A 23,709-nucleotide genomic window follows, 5' to 3' on the forward strand; every position below is an offset into this window, starting at 1 on the left:
AAGAAAGGTGAGGTATTCTATTGATATTTGGGCTTGGCTCTTTTCTCTGGGAAAATCAGGGCAAGGCAACCACTTTCCCCGGAGACTCAAGACAGGTACTGTGGCGGCCTCAGGCTTCTCTTTCTCAGTTCAGCATCCACACACCATCACTGTTTCTGGCCTGACCTGCAGGCCTCTTCCAGAAGGGCCAGGCCAGGGCTTTCAAATGTTCTTTTAGGAGCAGAACACTGTTTTCTCTCTCACGACCCTGAAGTCATGACCTGAGCCAAAATCAAGAGTTGGACGCTTAACTGACTGAGCCACCCAGGCGCCCCCAGAACCCTGTTTTCAAATGAAATCTCATGAAGAGCCTAATATATTAGATAAAAGTGGAGCTGCTCTTATTGAGCGTGGGCAGGGAGAGTGGAATCCCCCTGCAGAGAGGTTTACCCCCATACCCCTCCCCACAGCTGGAGAAGCCCAGCTTGCAAACCACAGTCCTGGTTTGCTCCTCACAAAATGTGCCTCTGGATACAGAGCCCAGCCCTCTAGACCTGCAGAGCTTCCCAGGGTGAGCCTTGACTCTCCATTTCCGCAGTAGAGGCAACACTGACATTCTAAGCGGTTGCTTTGCACCATTGCCTTTTACTAGGCTTGAGGCCCACTGAGACCTCCAGCTCTTTGTCAGCACAACCACCTTTAAGCCAAGTTTCTTGGTCTATCCTAAGCTTTGGCAGCTCCAGACACCTGGCTTCAGGAGCCTGGGCTGAGGAGTGGACAGGGAGTAATGGAGAGGCCTGGCCAGCAGCTACGGCTGTATGCCCTGGGAAAGAGTCACTCAGCCAGATCCCATTCCTCAACTGTAGATTGGAGACAAAAATAGTCCTTCCTGGGAAACACGCATGAGAAGTACCTGGCTCAGTATGGGAGGGACTGGTCTCAGATTCCTCACTGCCAGCTAAGGAGGTATAGAGCAGTGATCGGAATACAGACCCTGCAACCCGGTGGCCTGGTCTGGACACAAATTCTGGTCCTGCCATAACTGGCTGTGTGAGAGTTTCAACATTTCCTTCATTTCTCTTATCCTTTCTCAGTTTCACCGTCTGTAAAATGACGTGACGATAACTCGACAGTCTACCTCCCAGAAAGGGTGCGGGGACCCAGGGAACCTCCCTCCGTGTGGGGGCCCAGGATGCATGGTGCCTGTAAGTGATACACAGGGGGCTGCCGTTACTCTGGACTCTGACCCTGGCCCACCAGTGGCCACCCTAATCCCAGCACTGCCACCCCTGCCCAGGACCTGACACAGCCACCAAAAAACTCAAGGTTCACTTTGGCAACAGGACTTTTATTCAGTCAAAATGAGTACAGTGTGACAGAAGTCAGGTCAAGTCAGGCCAGGTGGCTCCTCACCCGGCTCCTACCCCAGACCACTCTTCCCGTGGGAGAGGGGTTTCCAGGATGAGGTGGCTGCTGAGAGGCCAATGCAGGGACAGAGGGGGCACTGTGTGGGAGTTTCGAGGACCTTTGGCACAGGCCCAGCATTTGGGAGAAGGGGCAGAGTGCCCTTTCCTGAATCCACATGGACACGACTCCAGTCTTCTAGGAAAACACCACAAATTCTATCTTCTTCATCTAATTAACTAAACTTTGCAGGGTGGGTTCCCTAGAGGGTTGGGAGTCAGGGACTTTATGGTCTAATCTCATACTTAAGGAATACACTTCTTTTTTTTTTTCCTTTAAAAAAAAGTTTTCCTTCTATTCAAAAAAAAAATGAGTTAACCAAAAATAGGTCTTTGTTTTCTTGGGGTTTTTTTTTTTTTTTCTTCCTACTTCAAGTGTTTCAAAAAACACCACAACAGAAAAGAAAAACAAGAAGTCACGAGAACATAAATCTTTAAACACACCTTGTATAAAAATATCTTCCAGCCGCATCTGCTGACAGTGGTCATCCCACTGTCCAGGGGTTGGGTCAGGCCGGCTGTGTCCCATGGGCTAGAGGGCCGGGCCACGGCTGCCAGGGAACCTCCCTGGCGCACGGCGGTCACACGCACAGTACGTTCCAGGGGCCAGGCCGCTCCAGGGGCTCTGGGTCTGGGCAGGATCGGAGGCAGGCTTCAGGGTGACCCCCCACCCCGGCAAGGCCCAGGCAGGGAGCGGGTTGTCGGGATCCCGGTGAAGGATCAGTTGGCCGAGAGGGTTGCAACTGGAGCGGGCAGACGAGACGGAGTGGAGCAGCGGCAGTGTGCTGGAAGGTGGCTGGTTTGGAGCGATGTGCATGTCAAGGAACACATTTTCCTCTCATTTTTGGCTTTTTTTCTTTTCACATTTTCTTTGACTAATTCCGTCTTTATTTCTGTAGGTCCTGAGAGGCCCACCGTTGGTGACTTGGCCTCTGGCCTCCTCTCTAGGGGCGGGATAGAAGGGCTGCGGGCAGGAGGAGGGTCCAGTGATACCACACAGGCCCGGAGAGCCGGTGAGCCTTGAGGTAGATGTTTTCTTTCACACCTGGAAACAGGGAAGTGCTTTTTTTTTTCCTTTTTTTCGTCGTCTTTTTTAAACTCTGGACAACCATATGGGGAGGGAGAGGGGGTTGCCCCTATAGGGGCTTGAGGTAGGAGTGCATTTGGGGCTCTGTGGGGTGGGGGGGGGCTGGGGCCACGGCCCCACTCCCCCAAGAACATTCATTCCGGCTGAGGTAGGTACTGAGAGCCAAATAGCAAAAATCCATCCTGAGAAAACAAGGTCAGTGGAGGGTGACAGCGTCAGGGGCCCAGCCACAGCAGGGGCGTTTTTTTGGAGCCTAATTCACCTTCCTCTCTCTTCCTTTTCTTTTTTTAAAGGAAAACATTAGTTCCATTCCAAGTCATGTGGATACCAGACAGAGGTGAGGGGGGACATTAGTCCAAGGGAGAGGCTCCTGCAGGAACCCCTCCAAGTCCTGGGGGGGGGTCCCTGCTGAGGCTACTTTAGGTCTTGACCACCTGAGGGTCAGTCAGGACAGAAATGCTGGGAAGCCCCCATCTGAGTCCCACATGACAGGAGAAATCTTGCCTTTGACCTGAGAAGGGGGGGTGCCCCCTCCAGGGCCTGCCAGACACTGGCTACTGTCCCGAGCGAGCTGGCTGGGCAGCCGGTGCCGTGGGAGGCGGGGTAGCCTGTCCTTCGCTGAGGAGGCCAGGGCCTACGTCCTGGGGCGGCAGGGCGGCTGCAGGGCCTGCGCTGGGGGCCTTGGCTGCTGACATCATCTCCTCCAGAAGGCTGAATCCCTCGAGTGGCAGCATGGAGAACTGGGTCTCCTCACTCAGGGCAGGGTGAGGGTCCCCCAGATCCTGCTGGGGAAAGGACCAGCGCACCAGTGTCAGCATGAGGGTCAGAGCCCGCGAGCCCCCAGCCAGAGGGTCAGGCCCTGGACCCAATCCCACTCAGGACTCCGGGCCACCCTGCCTGATTCAGGCGTTCAGAGAGCAGCGCCAGCCATACATTCTATGCCTGGAGCTTGGAGAAGGCCAAGGACCCAGGCCTGTGAGCAAGGTGAAGGGAGGGCAGGACAGGGAGGTGGTCTGAGCCTGAAGCAGGAGGCTTGCTTGAGGTGGGGGCACTCACCATGGGTCTGGGGTCAGGCCGCCCTGCTGCCCCAGCTGGGGGGAACAGCTGTTCCAGTTCTTTCATGTCCACAGGCTTCTTATCTCGGCCCAGCTGGCCCCGCTCTCCCCGGCCCGCCCCATTCAGTGCCAGGATGCTAGGATCCCTTGGGCTCCGGGGGCCCTGAGGAGGGGAGAGCTGGTTTTCTACATCCTTACACAAGAGGACCCTGAGGGTTGAGCCAAGAATTAGGGGGAGGGCTTGGGAGGGGGAGCAAAAACAGAAGGCCGGACACAGTGAGCCCCAACTCTGCTTTCCCCTGCGGCAACGCCTTCTCCAGGCTACCCCCACCCTCCTGCCTGGGACCCACCTGCCCCTTTGGCCGAACAGGAGGAAGAGGACGCAGAAGATGATGCAGGTGACCCCGATGTGGATACCAATGACGATGCCTGTGGTGGGCGTCTGGTTGGTGGGTTCCTCCTTCCGGCAGTCACACGGTGGGCTCAGGGCTAGGGGCAGGGGAAGGTTGAGCGCTGTGGCTCTCCCGGCCCGAAGCCCCTCCGGACACCCAGCCTCTGGGAGCTCCTCCTTCCTCAGCTGAACCTGCCTCCATGTCTACATCCCCTTTGCCTTTGGGACCCCAGCCCAACTTTTTCTGGTTCTCTTTACCCGCTACCGAGTACTAACTTTGTGCCCGATGCTGCGAATAACACTTCTACATGGACCATTTCATCCTTACCACGGCTTTAGAAAGTAGGTGGTATTATCCCTGTTTTATAGAGGAGAAAACTGGGGCTCAGAGAGGGTAAGTAACTTGCCCACGGTCACACAGCTAGAATGTCACACCGCCGAACCTCAAACTCAGATCTAGGCCTATGTTCTCAAGGGCTCCATGCGCTGTTACACTCTCCCACCTTCCCTGTGTCCCTGTCACCCCCTCCTCCCTCCGCGCCTGGCCTCCCTTCCTGAGCCCCAGTCTTGAGCCCGGCAACCCCCTCCCCCAACTCACCTGTCCTCTCAGATGCTCCCCTCAAAGACACGAAGCGGACCGTGGCATTGCCCTCCCCGTGCTGGTTGTAGGCGAGCAGCTTCACCTCATACACTGCACTGGGGTCTGAGGGAAAAGCAGTGCTGTGCTGAGTGACCGTCCCAGCTCCCACCGGCAGCTCTGCTGCAGCAGGGAAAGAGAGGTGACCCCCGCACCACACCCCTGCCCCGCTCCCCACGCGGTCTGCCTCACCGAGCCGGCTGAGGTTGTAGGAGGAGACAGTTGCAGGAAGCACGATGGGGCCAGTGAAGGAGGCCCTGCTCGCTGGGCGGTAGAACAGCTTGAAGCCGCCCTCGTGCTGGGCCAGCCGGGGCCAGGGCCCCCACAGCAGCTGCAGGGATGAGCTGCCCAGGACCCGCACCGACAATGGGGGTGGGGCGGGGGCTGCAGGCAGAGGAGGTCTGGGCGTGAGGGCCCCGGGCCACCTTCCGCCTGGGACCCCGACCCCCACGAGCCCGGCCGCTCTCTGGCCTCTGCTTGCTCAGAGACACCTTTCCGTGAACTGGATGCCCCCTTCTCAAGTAGACCCAGACCCCACTCAGCCTCGGGGCCGGGCGCCCGGGGGTCTAGCGTGGTGAACAGGCGCGCGTGCTGTTTGGCTCTAATTCCCGGACCGTCTGGTAGCACGCTCCGTACCCAGGCCTCACCTTCGCCCAGGGTGCTGGCCAGCACAGGGGCAGAGGCTGAGCTGGCCCCCCTCGGCGTGTAGGCCTTGATGTAGAAGCTGTAGGCAGTGGAGGGTTCAAGGTCGCTCACCAGGTGCTGAAAGGTGCTCTTGCTGACTGCCTCCTGGTACTCCAGCTCCGGAGGGTCTAGGGAGGTGAAGGGTAGGGCAGGGCAGCGTAAGGGATGCGAGGGAGTCCTACCAGCATTGGTGAAATGAGGGCATCCAGAGTGCGGGGGGGACAAGGGAGGGAAGGGGTTGGGTCAGGACACTCAGGATTGAAAGGGATGAGAAACAGTGAACAAAAAGAAGGGGCCACGGAGCCCCCACTCACCAGCAGCCTTCCTGATGTGCAGGACATAGCCAATAATCTCCTTGGTGTTGACCAGGGGTTCGTTCCAGGACACGCGGACCTCAGTGGATGACAAGGAGACTGCCTGCACATTGAGGGGGGGCCCAGGCAGCCCCTCAGCCCATAGCACGGTCAGCCTGGCACTGGCCTGGGAGGATCCAGCACTGTTTTCGGCTACGCACTGGTAGATGGCCTCGTCTTCAGGGCCGATCCCAGAAATTGTCAGGGTGCTGTAGGGGGAGGGAGAGCCTCAGATCCCCTCCTCCTCCCAGAGTATCCCTGAAATTTGGCCAGATCACCCCGTTTGAGAGATGGAGAAACTGAGCCCCTCCAGAACACACGACTTGTCTGAGGTCTCTCCGTAAGTCAGGGGCAGACCTGGAACTCAAACCCAAGTCTCCGGATCCAATTTAGTGCTCTTTCCTGGCAGGATGGGCACAGCCTGCTCAGGCCATTCATCCGGGCCCCCTTCCCCGCATCTTCCCCCGTTCCCACCCCCAGCACACACCACACACATGCCTGTTGTTATTCTTGAGCCTGACGTGGCCTCCTGGCCCCAGCACCTGTCCGTTCTTCAACCATGTGACATGTGGGGGTGGCTCCCCCTGGGCTTGGCAGGTGAACATGGCTGTGGTCCCAGCTGGCCTGGAGATGGACTGGGGGTGCTGGACAAACTCAGCTGGGGCTGGGGTGGGGAGCAGAGAGAAGCACGAGGAGCCATGAGGGGTAGGTGGATGGGGACGAGAAAGCTGAGTGAAGGGATGGGTGGGTATGGGGACCGGGTGGGCTCGGGATGCACACGTCCGTCCCTTAGAGAATCCTCCAGGTGGGGCCCACCCTCCACCCTGGCCCAGGCTTCAGGAGATGACAGCAGGGCTCAGCTCACTGGCCCCAGCGAGGCAGACCCAGGAGAGGACTCCATTTTAATGACTATTTAAAAGACTGACATTTGTATCCGAAAGCAATCAAGCTGAGCTCCCTGTTCAGGAAATTGTTAAATAAATAAATGTGCTAATAGGTTTGGCTGCACCTCGAAGGCGGTAATGACGGGGAGATGGATGAGCCCTCAGTACCAGCTCCCCTCACCCCTACATTCAGTTCCCCCCTCCTCCAATCCCAGGCCTCCAGCTTCCATTAACACCCGAGAAATGAAATGCTCCATCACTTTCATTTGGACAGATTAACGGCACATGGAATGCTAAACAAACAGGCATTTAAGTTCCTAATTCCCCTATCTCCCACCCCTTTCCCAGCTCTCTGGGAGGGAACCACCCCAGAAAGCCCCTGAGAATGGGATCCCAGCCCAGTTCATGGGGACAGTTGAGCCCCAGTGCAGGAGGAGGGACAGAAGGACCTGATCAGCTTCAGAGGGTAACACCCCCCCCCGACACATTGGAGACCAGCTGTACACGTGCACGTGTGTGTGGCAAGAGCTGGGGTGTGAGTGTGAGAATGACAAACACCTGAGAGCCGGCAGGTGCCACGCGTGATTGAAGGAGCACAGCACGTGGGGAAGAGGGCACGTGTGAAGAACACAGGGTTGGGGGAGGCAGCGGAGATTATAAAATGGGAATGACTGGGCGTGGGTGGAGGGATGGCAAGGACACCCCGAGGGGCATGCAGGGGCCGACAACCGAGAATGCATTCCCCTTCTCGGCACATGCCTTCCTGGGGGAGAGCTGGGGGCTGCCTTGTGGCCTGGAGGCCCGGAGAGGGGCAGGGGCCAGGGTTAGGAGGAGTCCAGGGCCCTGAGCTTGGATCAGAGCTGGTGATGAAGCCAGGAAGATATGGGGCAGGAGGAGAGGGCTGCGGGGCTGGGGAGCTCCATACCTTGCACCACCAGCCGGCCCTGCGCTGTTCGCCTCACCCGGGTGCCTGGCCTGTTGGCCGCGCAGACATAGACGCCGGAGTGCTGGACCGTCACGTCTGAGATGATAAGATTTCCAGTGCCCAGCACCTGGATGCCCTCTACCCCAATGGGGCGGCCATCTGAGGAGGTAGGGGAGGGGGTAAGAGTGCGGAAGAGGGCAAGTGAGGAATGGTCCAGGGAACCTCAATCTTTCACTCTGCACCCTTCCTCCCAAGCATCAGGGCATTGTGGAAGCAGCAGGACCAGCACTGAAAACTTGCCTAGCAGCAGAGACCTGGGCTCTAATTCTAGCATTTTTACCGATTCACTGGCAACCTTCAAGTCCCTTCCCCTCAAGAAAGTAAGGGGTTCGGATTAGATGGGCGTTTCCCAGCCTGGTTTGTCTCTCTTGAAAAAAGTTCCATGCTCAAATTTTCATTCCACTTGTGGACCGTCACATTGCCCTTTAATATAAAGGCTCTGAGAAGTCCCGCAGCAAAGGGACCTGGTTAAACCTGTTTTCCAAAGTTGTTAGACGTTAGACCACCAAGCCATTCTTTCCTCCCTGCAGATCACGCGTTGGGAAATGTTGGACCAGATGGTCCTTGCAGTGCCTATGGGCTCCTCCTAATGGTGAGGCCACTCTTTCCAGCCTCTCCCAGGGACTGGGCCCTCCCCCCACCCCAGGATCAGATTAGCACAGTCAGAATGCAAGGAGACAGCTCCCCATTCAGTGGCTGAAGTGGTGAAATCTACTCCATTATCCTGCCTGCTGCCCCCTCCTTCCCTGATCACTCAGCTGCTACAATGTGGCACAGTCTCCTTGTGAATGCGACCCCACCCCAGCCCCTCCAGACTCTCCTTCCCCTAGTGACCTTTCCGCTCAGACAATGTGGGCCCATCTGCACCCTTTCACTTCTCTCCTTCAGCTGCCTAGGGATTTAGGCTGGGGATTTAGGGGGCCAGGCTAGAGACTGGGGGGCCCAGAGATAGGGTGTGGCAAATGGCTGAGATTTTGAGGGGTTTGGAGTGGCACTGCCGGGGAGTATAGCCAGGGTGTCGAGGGCAGGGACACGCAGGAGGGAGAAGAACCTGGGGGAAGGAGAGCTGCCGGGGGCGGGGGGGCGGGGGGACGGTTCTGGAGAGCCTGATGCCAGCAAGGCAGGACTGCCGGGACTGGATGAGGTAACCCAGGGAGCTAAGCCATCCGCGCAGGGGGAGGGAGAATGTAGTGGGCAGGCCGACCTCCCCAGTCCTGCCAAGCAGAGGGAAACTTACCCCCTCCGGAAGGCCCCAGAGAGCACGGACCCCCATGGAGAACAAATAGGATTCAAAGTCCACCCCCCCAACAGCTGGGTGATGAGACCGCCCTCCCAGGGGGTGGGACAGGGGTGGGAGAGGCAGGGGCTGTAGGATGAGGCTCACCCAGGCGGCTCCAGGACACAATGGGGCGCGGGTTGCCCGTGGCGACACACTCCAGCACTGCGGTCTGGTGCACCGTCAGAGTGAGGTTCTCAGGCCCCACGAGAATCATTGGCTCCTTGTAGGCCCCAGAGCCTGAGCCTGGGAGGAAGAGGCCATGTTTTTTCACTTCAGCTGTGACCCTTCCCACCTCATCCCACCCACAACCCAGGACACGGGGAGTGGGGAACGAGATTCAGCCCAGAAACCAGGTCCTGTGGGGGCAGAGAGGAGATGCTAGGGGCCCCAGGGCCTTGCACACCTCCATCCCGCCGCTCCCAGCCTTGCAGGGCCCTCTAGCAATGGGAGAGCCCCAGGGTAAGCAGAGGATGGGCTTCCCTGGGGAGAGCTGAGCCAAAGAGTGGGCCTCTGAACCCTCCTGAACCCTCACCACAAGGAGCACAGAGCTGTGAGCTTAGAAGGTGCCCTACGTGTGCACTTGGCTGACAAGTCTCCAGGGCTCAGTTGAACAGGGATTGATCTGAGGGTGAGGAGAAGTTAGGGGGCTGGTTAGGGGCAGAACCAGTCAGAGCAAAAGACCCTCACCTGACACGGTGAGCCTGGCCCCGTGGCTGACCCGGACACTGGCAATATTCGAGGCCACACAGTGGAAGACACCACTGTCCTCAGCCCGAAGTCCTGTGATCTGCAAGACCCCCTTGGGCAGCAATGTGTACCTGTTTTTGGGGGGGGGGGCAGAGCTGACCACCAGCACAACCACGGGCACCATCAGCCACAGGGACACTGACGTCACAGACACAGCCGGGTCCCAAAGTCAGCATCGTCATCACAGACCCACGCTGGGACTCTCACAATTCCAGCCTCGCCAACAATCACACACAGTCCTCACGGATAAATCCGCCAGCCTCCGGTCTGGGCCCTGCCAGCCACACGGACACTTAATCTCAACAGAGCTGCAGAAGCACCACCCTGGGGGCTGCCCACCTCTCCGTCTTCCCTCCAGCTTTCCCACGCGTGGCTCACCGCTCATCATCCGTGTCAATGGGGACTCTGTTCTTCTCCCACGTGATCAGGGGTTTGGGAAGCCCATGGATTTGGCACTGGAAGCGGGCCACACCGCCCTCCTCTCCCACGGTGGCCTGGGGATGCACGTGGAAGTCCGACATGGCTGGTGAAAAATAGGGATGTGTGTATGGAAGAGGCACACTGCTGAGATGTGAGGGGGAGGAGGGGTGGGGTGTCACAGTCCCATGTCCTGGAGCCCCGGACCTCACCCGCCCTGGGGGCTGCGAGTTTTCCTGGGCTGGCAGACGCAGGGCAAAGGCTTGGGGGGGACACACCATCACTGACCCTGCCTCCCCCCATAAGAAGCATCTCCCCCTAAGGGGTGGTATACGGATGGGACATGCTGAGAAAGGTCTGGACAAAGTCTTGGACAACAAGCCTCTAACAAGGAGATCTTGGGCTGGTGATCCACAAAGGCCCTGTTCCCAAGTCCTACTCCCACTGTTTCCGCTGCTTTCAGATGTAGTTGTATAAACTCCCCCTAAGGCATCGAAGGCCTGAGTATTATGCCGCCTGGTTTACAGAATAGGAAACTGAGGTCCAGAGAGGGGAAGCAGTTAGTCCGGTGGCGCCCAGCAGAGACACCAGTCATTGGACCCTGCTTACCAGCGCCCAGCAGCCTTTTTTTATTTTTTGCCTTTCCTCAGCTCCCCATCCCCAGTTCTGCAGCATCTCATGCACCGAGAGGGTGGTATATCCATCCAAGGTGACAAGCCTCTCAGAAGACTGTCAGACTTACAATCTACATTTCAATGTGTCATAAATATTCAGGGACCCCCTCCCCACCTTTTGGGGATCTGAACTGCTTGAACTCTGGTCTGAAGAGGCAGGGCCAGAGGGGCTATGGTGCACCCCCCCACACCCCATTTTAGGCTGGTTAAGTGTCCCTACCCACCCTCACTCCCACCCATCCCAGACCCCCCCCACCCCCCCACCCCCCCACCCCCGTGAGCCTAGGGAAGTCGCCCCTCCCACGCAGGTTCCCAGCTTCAGCACGGGGGCTGCGATTTCATTAAAATCCACTTTGCTTCAAGTGCGGGAAGGCGGCTCACCATCTGTCCAGGCAGGCAGCCCCTCCCCTCGGGCACTCCATCAACTGGGACAGTTGTCCCCTCCCAGAAGGAGCCCTCCCCCCACAGCAGCACGGGCACTGGAGCTCGCCCTTGCTCCTGCCCCTGGCTCCCTGGTGTGGGTGGGCACACCCCATCTCAGGCCCCCTCAGCCCCCCGGCTCGTTCTGGACTCCAGGGCAGCCCCAGAAGGCAGAGCCTTTGTCCCTTCTTCTCAGAGTCTCTGGGGGCTGACTCTTTTGTGGCGCATTCTCCATCTCATTTGCATGTGGTTCATTAAATATAAACATGCATAAAAATCCCCCGCCCTGCCTCCTCCTCTTTCAGGGCCTCCTGGGAGTGCAGCTGATGGGTGTGAGCAGCTCCTTGCACATGTGTGCAGGGCTGTGTTTTCTGGGAGGATGCGGCTGTCTCCATGTATGTAGTCTGCGTGTCTACGGCTGGATGTGAACGGGGGTTTGTAGGTCTCAGCTCCCGCGGCTAGTCTGATTATCTGTGCAGATAATCCCCCGAGGCCCCACGTAGGTGGAGCCTTTATAAGGCACACCTTGGGGGCCCCTGTGAGCAGGACATGGGGGCAAGTACCCCAGCTGGTGGCCCCATCAGGCTTGGTGAGAGGATCCCCAGAGAGCACTGTGAGGTCAGCCTGCCCTGTCTCAGGCCAAAAGCTGTGTTTGACCAAGGACCTGCAGGTCAGCCCAGGGGCTTGCGAGAGGGGGCCAAGGCCCTGCTGGGTCCCCTCTACCACCTCCGGGCCTCAGCCTCCAGGAGGGCAGGGTTGGATGCGGGCCTAGGGAGTGGAGAGGGCACCCAGGCTCCTGGCTTGGCTGCCGGTACGCCCAGGGGCTCTGCCCATTCAGGAGCTGGGGAGCGGCCTGCCCCCTCCCCACTCCAGCTGGAGAAGAGCTTGCAGCCCCCCAGGGACCTGGGGCGGGGCGTGATGGCTCTGCTGACTACAGATGCCGACTCATTAAGGAGCCAACTCCTTTTGTGTTTCTAGCCCCAGCCTGGGCTCCCTGGGGGTGCCTGGAGCTAGGAGCTGGCCTGAGGAGAGTGTTAGGGGTAGAGCTGCTGCTTCGCAGGGAGTTGGGGATGGAGAAAGTCTGGCATCCCCCCAAAACCAAACAAGGACAACAGCATGGGTTGAATGTGTGCCAGAGGGAAGTGATCAAGCAGGAAGTGGTCACAGGTAAGAAGCCGGTCTGGTGTACTTCACACAGTGGACAACAGGATTCCTAAGTGGCCCCTGGGGCCCCTGGGATGCAGCTGAGCCCCTCTGCCCAGGGCTCTCCACACTTCCCTTCCACCAGAGCGGCCCCTCGCCGGCCCTCTCTATCAGCTTTATGCAACTGCAGTTCTCCCAAACATGTCATTCGAGGGGCAGCTTTGCCTTTAAAAGTACTTGAAAACCACTCATCTGAAAGCCAGCCGCTTCATTTTCTGAAGGGGGCACTGAGGCCCAGGCCCTCTGCAGGGGTCCCTTAGTTCTCCAGCAACTTTGTCACGTTGTCACTCTCCAAGGGCAGGTAACCCCAGAGTGGACTGCAGGTCAGACCAGCCTCTTCCCAAGGGGTTGGGAGTTGGTACCATGTTGCCGGCTGAGGGAAGAGGAGCTTCAGAGAGAGCTCCGCAGTCCCACCCCTCGGAGCCCAGCGGGCTGCAGGTGTGGCCCAGGGAAGGGGGATGTAGTAGGAGGGGGTGATCTTCTTTATCTGAGGCTCCTTCTTGCCTCCCCGTCCTCACACCCCTACCCAGCCCTTTGGTCAGCCCTATCTGTTCCTTAGATGTCCAGGGGGGGTTGCCACGAGACCTGGGGTAGGCAGCGTCCTCGGACACCAGTCCGCTCATCTGTAAATGAAGGGGAGCAGGGATTCCCCGGGGCCCTTCCAGCGAGGACTCCCACTGCCTCCATCGACAGGCCCTTGTCCACATCCACAATCTTGCATTCACTCCTCGTTCACAGGCAACTTTTTTTTTTTTCCTTTAGGAAGTGGGAGAAAGATTCTAGGGGCCACTCAGGCCTCCTCCCATCTCTCTGGGACCAGCTTGGCTCACAAGTTTGTTTTTGCCCCGGCTGGTGCTAGCAGGCCAGAGTCAGAGGGAAGGCGTCCTTCACCATGTCTCTCTGGGGAGGGGATTTCTGGGCAACCATGGGCACGTGGGCCTGAGGACGGGACCTCTGAGCATGCTGAGCCCTGAACCGGTCATCCTGGAGCCACGGCGTGATGGGTAATGGAAGGCACGGGTCACCGGTGTAGCTGGAGACACTGTCTGTGGCCGCTGTTGGCAGCGTTGGGTCCGCGGCTGGTGTACGTGAAGGTGGTGCTGTGCTGTGTGGCCGTTGATGCTGTTGGTTAGGCAGGGACTGTTTTGGGTCCCTCACTCCAGGCCAGGTAACGGGAGGGGGAAATGGGCAGTGGTTGCGAGCCCTTCCGGTGTGAGGGCTAGAGAGAGTGACAGGGAGGACAAAGGGCTGCTTGGGGGCCACTGCGGAGAAAGCACCTCTGTCCCCCGGCCGTCTGGGGACGACTCTCCCAGTCCCTCCCTGCCCCACCATGGGTACAGCCAGGCGGTGGGGCAAGATGGGCAGAGAGAGCCCAGCAATCCACGGGGCTGGAAGGGAACAGAAACAGGCAGGAAGCAACTCCTGGACAGCCCCTATAAATCACCCAAGGGGAGGGGGGGTCTCCTGAGAGCCAAATCTAGACCAGCTCACAGAGGGGAGGGAGGACTTGCCTCCGGGTCCAGGACCTCTGGCGAGGGCAGGTCTGGATCTGATTAGACAGGCTCCAGGGGGACGCTGGGGGGCAGGGAAGGGTCGAGGCAGAGCGCTGGGAAGGAAGCTGGCGGCCACCCCCAAGCCCAGCCTCCCACTCTCTGACTATAACCCGACGTATGATGACAAAAAGATCAGCGGGCACGTTAGGATGGAGAGTTCAAAACACAGCCTCTGCAGAAGCCGGTGGCACTGGGGGTCTGAGACCTCAACTGCCCCCCCCCCCGCCCCAGGCAGCTGGTACATGAGGAACAACCACCAACTACAGACTCCTCCAAAGGCCACCAAGGCAACCCCCTCCTCGTATCCATTCCCACCAAGGATCAGGGACACCCTGGATGCCTAGCCCTTCCTCAGGCAGCTGAGGTGATTGTAATGCTTTTCCTTACACTGTAGACAAGCCTGAATCTCCTCTGCTTCTACCCACTCCCCCTAACCGTCCCCTCTAGAATCACATTTTCCAATACAGTAGCCAGCTATTAAGCACTTGCAATGTCGCTAGTCCAAACTGAGATGGGCTGTAAGTGTAAAATACTCACTGGATTTCAAAGATTGGGTATAAAATAAAAAGACACTAAGCATTAGGGAAAGGCGAATCAAAACCGTAATGAGACTACCTCACACCCATTAGGATAGCTACGGTCAAAGCAAAAAACAGAAACAAAAACAAAAAACAACAGAAGATAACAAGTGTTGGCAAGCATATGGAGAAATTGGAACCCTTGTGTACTGTCGGTGGGAAAGTAAAATGGCGTCGCTGTTACGGAAATCAGCGTATGGCAGTTCTTCAAAAAATACGTAATAGACTTAGCATATGATCCAGCAATTCCACCTCTCGGTATAGACCCGAAAGAATTAAAAGCAGGGTCTTTTTTTTAAAGATTTTATTTATTTATTTGACAGAGACACAGCGAGAGAGGGAACTTGTACAAGCAGGGGGAGTAGGAGAGGGAGAAGCAGGCTTCCCCGCGGTGCAGGGAGCCCGACATGGGGCTCGATCCCAGGACTCTGGGATCACGACCCGAGCCGAAGGCAGACGCTTAACGACTGAGCCACCCAGGCGCCCCTAAAAGCAGGGTCTTAAAGAGCTATTTGTATACCTGTGTACCCAGCGGCATTATTCATAATAGCTGAGAGGTGGAAGTAGCCCAAGTGTCTGTCCCTCAGTGGGTGAGTGGATTAACCCCATGTGGTACACACACACAAGGGAATATTATTCTGCCTGAGAAAGGAAGGACATCTGACACATGCTACCACGTGGATAAACTTTGAGGCCATTATGCTAAGTGAAATAAGCCAGACACAAAAGGACAAACACTGTATGATTCCACTTACGTGAGGTACTTAGAATAGTCACACTCATAGAGACCGAAAGTAAAGGGGTGACTGCCAAGGGCTGGGGGAATAGGGAAATGAGAGTTGTTGTTTAATAGAAATGGAGTTTTACTTCTGGAAGGTGAATTCTGGAGATGGATGGTAGTGATGGTTCACATAATAACACGAAGGTACTTAATGCCACTGAACTGTACACTTAAAAAATGGTTAAGACAATAAATTTCAGGGGCGCCTGGGTGGCTCAGTCAGTTAGGCATCCGACTCTTGATTTTGGCTCAGGTCGTGATCTCAGGGTGGTGAGATTGAGCCCTGCATTGGGCACTGCACTGGGCGCGTGCTTGAGATTCTCCCACTCCCTCTGCCCCTCCCTGCCTCTGCACACCCCCCCAATGAGTGCGCTCTCTAAAATTTAAAAAAAATTTTTTTTTAAACTTAATACTTTAAAATGTTTTAAAAACTTAATACTTTAAAATTTAATAAAATTTAAAAGTAAATTTTATGTGTATTTTACAACTTAAAAATTGGAAAAATAATTGTAATTGATAATAATAATTAATAATTTAAAATACTGGGGCACCTGGGTGGCTCAGTCATTAAGCATCTGCCTTTGGCTCAGGTCATGATTCCAGGGGCCTGGGATCGAGCCCCACCTCAGGCTGCCTGCTCAGTGGGGAGCCTGCTTCTCCCTCTGCCTGCCGCTCCCCCTGCTTGTACACTCACTCTCTTTAAAGATAAAAGTCTTTGGGGCACCTGGGTGGCTCAGTCGTTAAGCGTCTGCCTTCAACTCAGGTCACGATCCCAGGGTCCTGGGATCGAGCCCCGCATCGGGCTCCCTGCTCGGCAGGAAGCCTGCTTCTCCCACTCCCACTCCCCCTGCTTGTGTTCCCTCTTGCTGTCTCTCTGTCAAATAAATAAAAATCTTAAAAAAAAAAAAAATGTCCTTCCTTTTAAAAAAAAAAAAGATAAAAATCTTTAAAAAATAATTTAAAATACTGATTACAAGTTCAAATACTATTTTTAAATTTTTTTGACTATTTTAAACTATTAACTATTTTACTATTTACTATTTTAAAGACTTGGTTCACAAAAATGCAAAAACACTTATTAATAATTTAAAAATGATGATTATATTGGGGCACCTGGCTAGCTCACTTGATACAGCATGTGACTCTTCAGCTTGAGGTTATGAGTTCAAAGCCCATGTTGGGCATAGAGATTACTTAAAAAAAAATAAAAATAAAAGTAATGATTATATGTTGGAACAGTAGTTTAGATATATTAAGTTAAATAAAATTGATTATTAAAGTTAACTTTGCCTGTTTCTTTTTTTTAATAAATGTGACTGACTCGTAGAAAATTTAAAATTAGCTATGTGGCTGATATTATATTTCCACTGTATAGTATTGCTCTAGAAGACAAACAATTTTGTTCTTCACACACAGCCCTTCAAATACTTGAGGCCTGGGTTGTTCCCTAGGAAACATCTTCGGAAGTGAAACACCCTTCACTCCTTCAGCCACTTGTGATGTGAAATGATGTTCAGATGCCTTGAGCCCAGAGACCCTCCTCTAGCCAGGCTCTAGGCAGGCAAGTCCCCCTTAGAGTAGGGCATCTAGAAATGGCCAGAGCCCCTTGGGGCTGGTCTGAGCCTTTTATCACCAGAGGACCTTGAGCAGATTCAGCCATCAGCTGCAGTGAGTATCCCTGAGCTGTCCAATATGGTAGCCACTAGCCACATGTGGCCATTTAAAATTGCATCAAATTGAAAAATTCAATTCCTCTGACTTACCAGCTACCGTTCAAGCGCTTAAGAGCCACAAGTGGTACAATATGGGACATCACCAATAGAATATTTGCATCATCACAGAAAATTCTATTGGACAGTGCTGGTCTAAATCCAAGACAAGGCCTCAGACCCCTAGCTGCCTTCTCTCTTGCCGCCCAATCTGAGAGCCCCCCTTCCTGACCATCTTGAGCACTAGCCTGGCATTGCCCCCACGGGCTCCCTCTGCTCTTGGTCACGCGGACTTCGATCACTGACAAGGCCCATATTTGATCATACCCTAGGGCTAGCACACTGCGTGACAGGAAGGCCTCACACGGCAAGAGTTTCAGCTCCTAGTGGGGAAATACTTGCTAAGAGCTTTTCGAGCTAGTGGGACAGTAAATGGTATGGGCTCTGGAGTCAAACAGAACGACATTCAAAACTCAACACCGCCCCTCTTAGCTGTGTGACCTTGGGCAAGTTACTTAATCTCTCAGAGCCTCTCCTTTCTCACCTATAAAATAGGGAAGAAAACAGCTCACGTTGCTAAGCTGCCATACTAGGGGACCCAATGAGATCTATCTGTAAAGTGCTTAGCACATAGTAACCCCTTGCTAGCGGTTGCTGAGGGAAATTAGTAGAATCTTGAGTTAAAGGGAGCTGAGAAGTCACAGAAGAGGACGGTGGGCTTGAGGGGAGAGGGAGTAGAAGCTGTCTTTTCCAAGGGGGTGGCCATCTTCCCTCAGAGAGGCTAAGGCCCAGAGAATTAGTGGTAGGACCTCAAGCCCTCTAGAGAAGTGAATAAAGACAGAATTTGCAAGGCCTGGATGATGAGGGGGCATCCGTGCCAGGGGAGGGGGCAGCCAGGTATAAACCAAGCTCAGCTTCTTCTATCTCACTGCTGCCTGGGGCTTCACAGGGGCCCCAGTAGGCGAGCTGTCAGCTGGAAGAGGCCACTGGGTAATTGAGGCCTTGATTTCTCTAGTAAAATGTTTATGAAGCCCATAAACTCATGCCTTTATTGGCCAGGCTCATTCCGGGGGATGGATGTGGCTCTCTGAGGTGTAGTTAAAGCACCTGCTGAACTCAGGCAGCCGAGGGGCTCCTCTGGCCTCCACCCAGACCCACCAGGCAGAGTGACCCTTGGAGGGCAAAGAGGCCAGCCAAGTCCCGCCACAAATGCTCTTTAAACTCCTCAAAACACTTGTAAATGTCCTATCTCTAAACTTGCACGGGAAGGAGGGAGGTGGTAGCAGAGAACCTTGAGTCCTGGGGGTTTGCCACAACCCCCAAAGGGATCTTGGTCTTGTCCTTGGGGTTATCTGGCCCAGGCTCACCTTCCCCAGCACTCTGTCCCTGTCTCCCTACTATCTCAGTCCCCACATTGCCCCTGACTTTCACTGTTAGGGAAGAACCCCGACGTTAACATTGCCATTTGGGGTGGGGGAAAGCATGAACTCAGAAGACCTGCATTTACTTCTCTGAGCTTCCAAAGGGAAATCTGAGAGTTGAATTCAGGTTCTGAATCCGAAGAGTATGTTTCTGGGGCTGGGGCACTTCTGGGGTTGGGTGTTGGATGGGTGTGGGTGGATAGTCTCTGCTTCCAAACAGCCCCAGAGGACTGCAATGTCTCAGAGGCCATGCTCGGCTTTGCCGATTCCTCTAGGCCTTTGCCTGGTGACCCTGCTCTGAGAAGCCTCTGGATCCCTTTGTCTGCCACCTTGCCTCCTCAAGCCCCTTACCCCCTGCCTCGGCCCTGAACCCCAGCCCCTCCCACTCCAACACCAGCTATGCCCCCCAGCCCCAATTCTAACACAAAAGGCAACTTTGTCTTTCAAGTCAGCAGCCATAAATCCACATCGCTCCCCTCCCTCCTGGCAGCCACCTCTGACAAACGGGGGCCTGGATGGGGAGAAGTAGGGAGCAGTGGGAGGCCAGCCTCAGCTTGGGAAAGTCCCTGCACGCAGCTGTTGGCCCGCTGTAGGGCTCGTGAGAGCGTCGAACCTTTATGGGCCGATCTTTGATTCCGAGGGACTGTAAGGCCCGGGGTACTGATGCAGGGGAGACAATCTGGGCCTTCTCTGCACCTCTGCGCTGGGCGTTTACAACCCAAGGAGAATAAAACCTCTCAAAGTCCTGCTTGTAATGATTCTGCCCATAATTTGGGGGCTCCAGGTCTTCCTCCAGATCAAGCCATGAGCTCCTCCTCTCTGCACCCTCCAGTGGGGGAGAGCGTGCTGAGGGACAGGCAGGGCACCCGCCTTACGTGGCCTGGGGATGTGCCACTGGGCAGGGGCGCCTACTGTTTTCGGTGGTGGCCCCTTATACCTCCGGGGCTCAGGGGGCTTATGTGACACAGCCAGTGACTGATGTTACAGCACGCATTTGAACTTGGAGCGGTCTAGCTCCACACCAGTGCTCTTTCCCTGCATCACGACCGGGGTGGGATGGGGTGGGCCCACGTATTCCAATGCTGCTCAGACAGGACTGAGGATACCTGCATACACTCTCCCAGGAAAACACAGGAAGAGCACCATGCGGACTCAAGGTCAGGGACACCCCATGGCACAGCAGGCTGCACCCAGGGCTTGGGGGCAGGTTTCTGGGAGTGTAACTAATGCAGATAAGCACCATGATAAGACGATGTTATCGCCCCACTAATGCTCCCTGAGCCCACACGTTTCCTAAGTTCTATGAACACAAGTGTATCAACAACCCGTATGCTCGGCCCAGGATAGCTCTTCCCTGAGCATTTGCAAATCAGCAATCCAGGACACCCAGCGGCAGGGAATGGAGAGGGTGGGGCCTGCAGGGCTACTCCCGTTGTCCGGTGGGCCTTATAAAATAGAGGAGTAATCTATTGTCCTGGTTTGGGGCGGGAGGGCAAAGCACTGCAAAATACCAGTGGCTTCTGTGGGGTGAATGATGGGGAGGAGGAAGTGCTCGAGGGGTAGCTGTGAGCCGGACTCAGTCCTTTTCGCAACTGGATGTATGATCTTGATAAAACCAAAGCCCCTCGCTGGGCCTGTTTCCTTCTCTGTAAAATGAGGGAGTTGAGGGGTGCCTGGATGGCTCAGTCGTTCGTTAAGTGTCTGCCTTCGGCTCAGGTCATGATCCCAGGGTCCTGGGATCGAGCCCCGCATTGGGTTCCCTGCTTGGCGGGAAGCCTGCTTCTCCCTCTCCCACTCCCCCTGCTTGTGTTCCCTCTCTCGCTGTGTCTCTCTCTCTGTCAAAAAATAAAAAATCTTTACAATGAGGGAGTTGAGGGCTCCCTGCTCTGCAGGGAGCCTGCTTCTCCCTCTCCCACTCCCTCTGCTTGTGTTCCCTCTTTCACTGTGTCTCTCTCTCTGTCAAATAAATAAATAAAATCTTCAAAAAAATAAAATAAAATAAAATGAGGAAGTTGAGTTGGACAAGTTGTAAAGGCTCCTCCAGCGTCAGCCTTTGAGGTCCATTTGCTTCCAAGCACGCCAGCCAGGGCTACAGGGTCAGGGGCTGGGGCCGACTGGGGAATCCCTCTCTGCCTCAGACTTGAGAATGTCCAGGCCCAGCAGAGGCCCTCCCCACAGACTGCACGTCTCTGCCCGTGTCAGGGTCACCAATCTTCCTTGTGTAAACCTGCCCAGGCCCACAACATCCTTAACTTCCCGTCGTTCTGGTCAAGACACCGGATCTGTCTCACCTCCCGGAAGGGCGGCTGGTTAGGCGGCCCAGGCTGGAGCTATTAAGTAAATTGCTTTCACATGACCATGAGGACAACTCAACAAAAACAGATACTTCCCCCAAATTTCCAGTCATATATTAGGATTTGTAGGGACTAATACTTGCAGGGGTCAGGTAATGGACAGGGGACCTGGGATCATGCCTGCCTCTGTCACAGACTCCCTATGTGGCCTTTCAGTTCCAACCTTGGTTTCCCCATCTGTAAAATGGAAGTGGGGCAGGATAAACAAGACCATCTCTAAGGTCCATACCAACATTAAGATTCTAGGATAACACTGGGTAAAGTGGTCCCCTCTGCATCCATGAAAGGACCCTCGCCTATTCTCAAACCTTGATCCGATGCTGCTTTTCCGTTTCACAGGTCTACAGAATCTCTGGTGGCTTAACACCAAACCACAGTAGATTAAGGCCTGCAGGTGCCCCACCCCAACAATATTGCACAATAAGCCTTATCTGTTTGGGGGAAGAGGGAGTATATTCCACGAGAGGATTATAGAGTTTCTTGGTTGGTATGGGGCTGCCAACTCTTAGAAATAGACTTATTTGCCCTCTAGTTGTCAGAGGTCTCCCAAAGCCCTAAGAACCATTTTCCATAGAGGGTTTCAAAAGCTTTCCCATAAATTCAAAGGAGTCACCACACCCACCCCAACCTCTTCCTCTCCCTCTCTTATTAATCATCATGCACTCGCTGCCCAAGCTATAAACAAACCAAGGGGTCACTGCCCCATCCTTCTCCCTATCTCCCCCAGCTAACTGGTCACCAAATCCTGGTGTGTTGTCTCATTTGCATCCCATTGCCTTGACTTAGGCTCTTATTACTTTCAGGTGTTTCTGTAATAGCTTCCCCCCCCCTCCAGCCTTCCCACTTGCAGTCCTCTCTCTCTTCTTCCCCATCCCAAAGCCATAATTATCTTCCTAACAATCCAATATGATCATTAAACACCTTTGGTGGTTCTCCATTGCCTTGAATCAAAGCACTCTCCTTGGGATGGCATTCAAAGTCTTCATTATTAGATCCTGTTTCATCTTCCTAGCCTCAAAAGCCAGCTAATTCTGCCTTCATGTGGTTTGTACTCTGACCATATGAGACAGGTTGGCCTTCCCTGGACATATTATAGATGCTCACACTTCTATTTCTTTACTTCTGCTGTCCCTTGTGCCTGGAACATTTTGCTCCTTTCTCTAGCAGCACCCCCATCCTCCACATCTCCCAAAGGAGGCAGAATTGTGCCTCTCTCCTTGTCCTTATCTGTATTAGAGTCCATTGTTCACACATAATCTAACTTCGAGCCTGAGTCCCTTACCGGCAGCGAACAGTCTACCTTGAGTACCTAGAACAAACACTAGGTAAATAAATTCATAAATTGTTTCCTGAATGCTGACTTTAAGGGTCATATTGTTTGGGGGGGGCCCTTCCCCATCATCCTCTCTTGCATGCAAGTCCCCACCCACCACAATTCAATGTCTGGGGCAGGTAACTCCTCTACCGGAGTCTCAACTTGTGCAACGAAAATGAAGCGGTTAGATCGGGCCACCGTTCTCACACTTGGCTGTGCAGCAGAATAACTTAGGAGGCCGGCTAACAGCGCAGATTTCTGGACTCCACTGCCAGAGGTTCAGAGCCTTTGGTCAGGCGCCGTGCTCAGGAATCTGTAGCTCTATTAAAGCTCACCAGGGTGTCTCAAACGCACAGCCCGGATTGGGAACCCCGGGTCTGGCAGGTTCTTGAGAATCTGATCTTCCCTGAGGCTCCAGCATCCCATAAGAGCAGATTCTCAACACAGCCTGCCCCCCCCCCACTTCCCCCCCACCCCAAGCTTTGCTCGAAGCGGGCTGGTCCAGGCGGTCTGACTGCGATGCCACGAGGCGCAGAGTGGGCGGCGGGCGGGCAGACCAGCGTCGCGGGGCCCCCGGCACAGTCCCCGGGACGGCGGGCGGAGTCAGCGCCCCGAGCCTGGGGCCCTGAGAGCCGCTCTCTCGGCGGCAGGAGTAAGTGGGACCATCTGCTCCTCTCCTCGGAGGTCAGCGCTTTGTGTCAAGCTCCCATCCCCCTCGCTCCTCCCCCGTCCCCCACTCCGTCCCCCCCACCCCGTGCCCTCTGACTCCTGGGACTCGAAAGAAAGAAGCCCTCGAGGTCGTGATGAAAGTGGCAGTGTGATGGGGAGCGACAGCGGCCGCCAAGCTCGGGGCGCGGGCAGCCGGGCCGGCGGCGGCGGCGGCGGGGAGCGCGGGCGGCGGGCGCAGGCCGGGCCGGGAGGAGCGCGGGGTCCCGCGCGCAGCGGCCCGGGGCCGGGCGGGCGGGCGGCTCCCGAGGGAGGCAGCGCCGGTTCCCACAGCCGGCCGGGCCGCCGGGCCCCTTTGAAGTGGCCGCAGCTGCACACCCCGACCCGCCGCTAATCCCCGCGGGGCGGGCGCCCTCGCCCCCCCGCATAGCGGTAGTGTCCGCGCTGAATGGCGCTGGCTAATTACCTCGCTCGCACCGCCGCGGGTGAATGAGAGAATCCGGCATTGTGCGCGGCGAATGGAGAAAATAAGACAGCCATTGTCCTCACACGCCAAACGAGGGTTTGATGTCGCTGGGGCGAGCGAGGCACCATTTCCCGCCGCCCCCTCCCCCCGGCGGCGCAAATTCCCCAGCTGGGCCCAGCCCCCGCCGCCCGGGGAAACTGAGGGAGCCGTACGGGTGCAACCGCCCCGGGCGCCCTCCGGCCCCACCACCAGCTCCTCACCTGCCTTCTCCCCCCGCAGGTTCTTCGGGCGCCTACTGGGCTCGCCCAGCGCTGTCCTCGGCTCCGAAAACCAGGCTGGGCCCTGCGCTCACCAGCCTGATTAGATGTCGTTGGGAACACGTGAGACAATTGGCGAGGGAGCCAGAGCTTCCGCCGGTCGGTGCCCAGCTGTGTGCCACCAACCCACAGGGCTGGGGGAAGTTCGGGAGATGGCTGGGAGAGATGAGTACGGAAGGCCGGAGAGGAAGACCGGGGAATGAAGGGGAAGTTAGATGAGCTGTGGGGAGCCTGGACTGATGGAGGGACTGGCCTCCTCAGGGAGGAAGAGGGACATGGTTGGAAAAGGGA

At 55.8% G+C, this 23,709-nt stretch overlaps 1 protein-coding gene across 1 annotated transcript in view; it reads right to left on the minus strand.

Moving 5' to 3' along the window:
* Positions 1-1,306: 1,306 nt before the first annotated feature.
* Positions 1,307-23,709, minus strand: part of IGDCC3 (immunoglobulin superfamily DCC subclass member 3) — a 41,412-nt gene continuing 19,009 nt past the window's right edge. Inside the window, exons 3-14 of the mRNA XM_081831271.1 lie at positions 9,923-10,067; positions 9,485-9,615; positions 8,903-9,040; positions 7,459-7,617; positions 6,148-6,313; positions 5,611-5,858; positions 5,260-5,424; positions 4,805-4,996; positions 4,574-4,678; positions 3,935-4,073; positions 3,586-3,793; positions 1,307-3,314 (exon numbers count right to left, since the gene is read on the minus strand). Of these exons, the coding sequence (XP_081687397.1) occupies positions 3,084-3,314; positions 3,586-3,793; positions 3,935-4,073; positions 4,574-4,678; positions 4,805-4,996; positions 5,260-5,424; positions 5,611-5,858; positions 6,148-6,313; positions 7,459-7,617; positions 8,903-9,040; positions 9,485-9,615; positions 9,923-10,067 (2,027 nt within the window). The 3' untranslated portion in view covers positions 1,307-3,083. The remainder of the gene's footprint in view (positions 3,315-3,585; positions 3,794-3,934; positions 4,074-4,573; positions 4,679-4,804; positions 4,997-5,259; positions 5,425-5,610; positions 5,859-6,147; positions 6,314-7,458; positions 7,618-8,902; positions 9,041-9,484; positions 9,616-9,922; positions 10,068-23,709) is intronic.

The sequence above is a fragment of the Leptonychotes weddellii genome, chromosome 9 (assembly GCF_054177405.1).
Source record: "Leptonychotes weddellii isolate Sample4059 chromosome 9, ASM5417740v2, whole genome shotgun sequence".
Taxonomy (NCBI): Eukaryota; Metazoa; Chordata; class Mammalia; order Carnivora; family Phocidae; genus Leptonychotes; species Leptonychotes weddellii.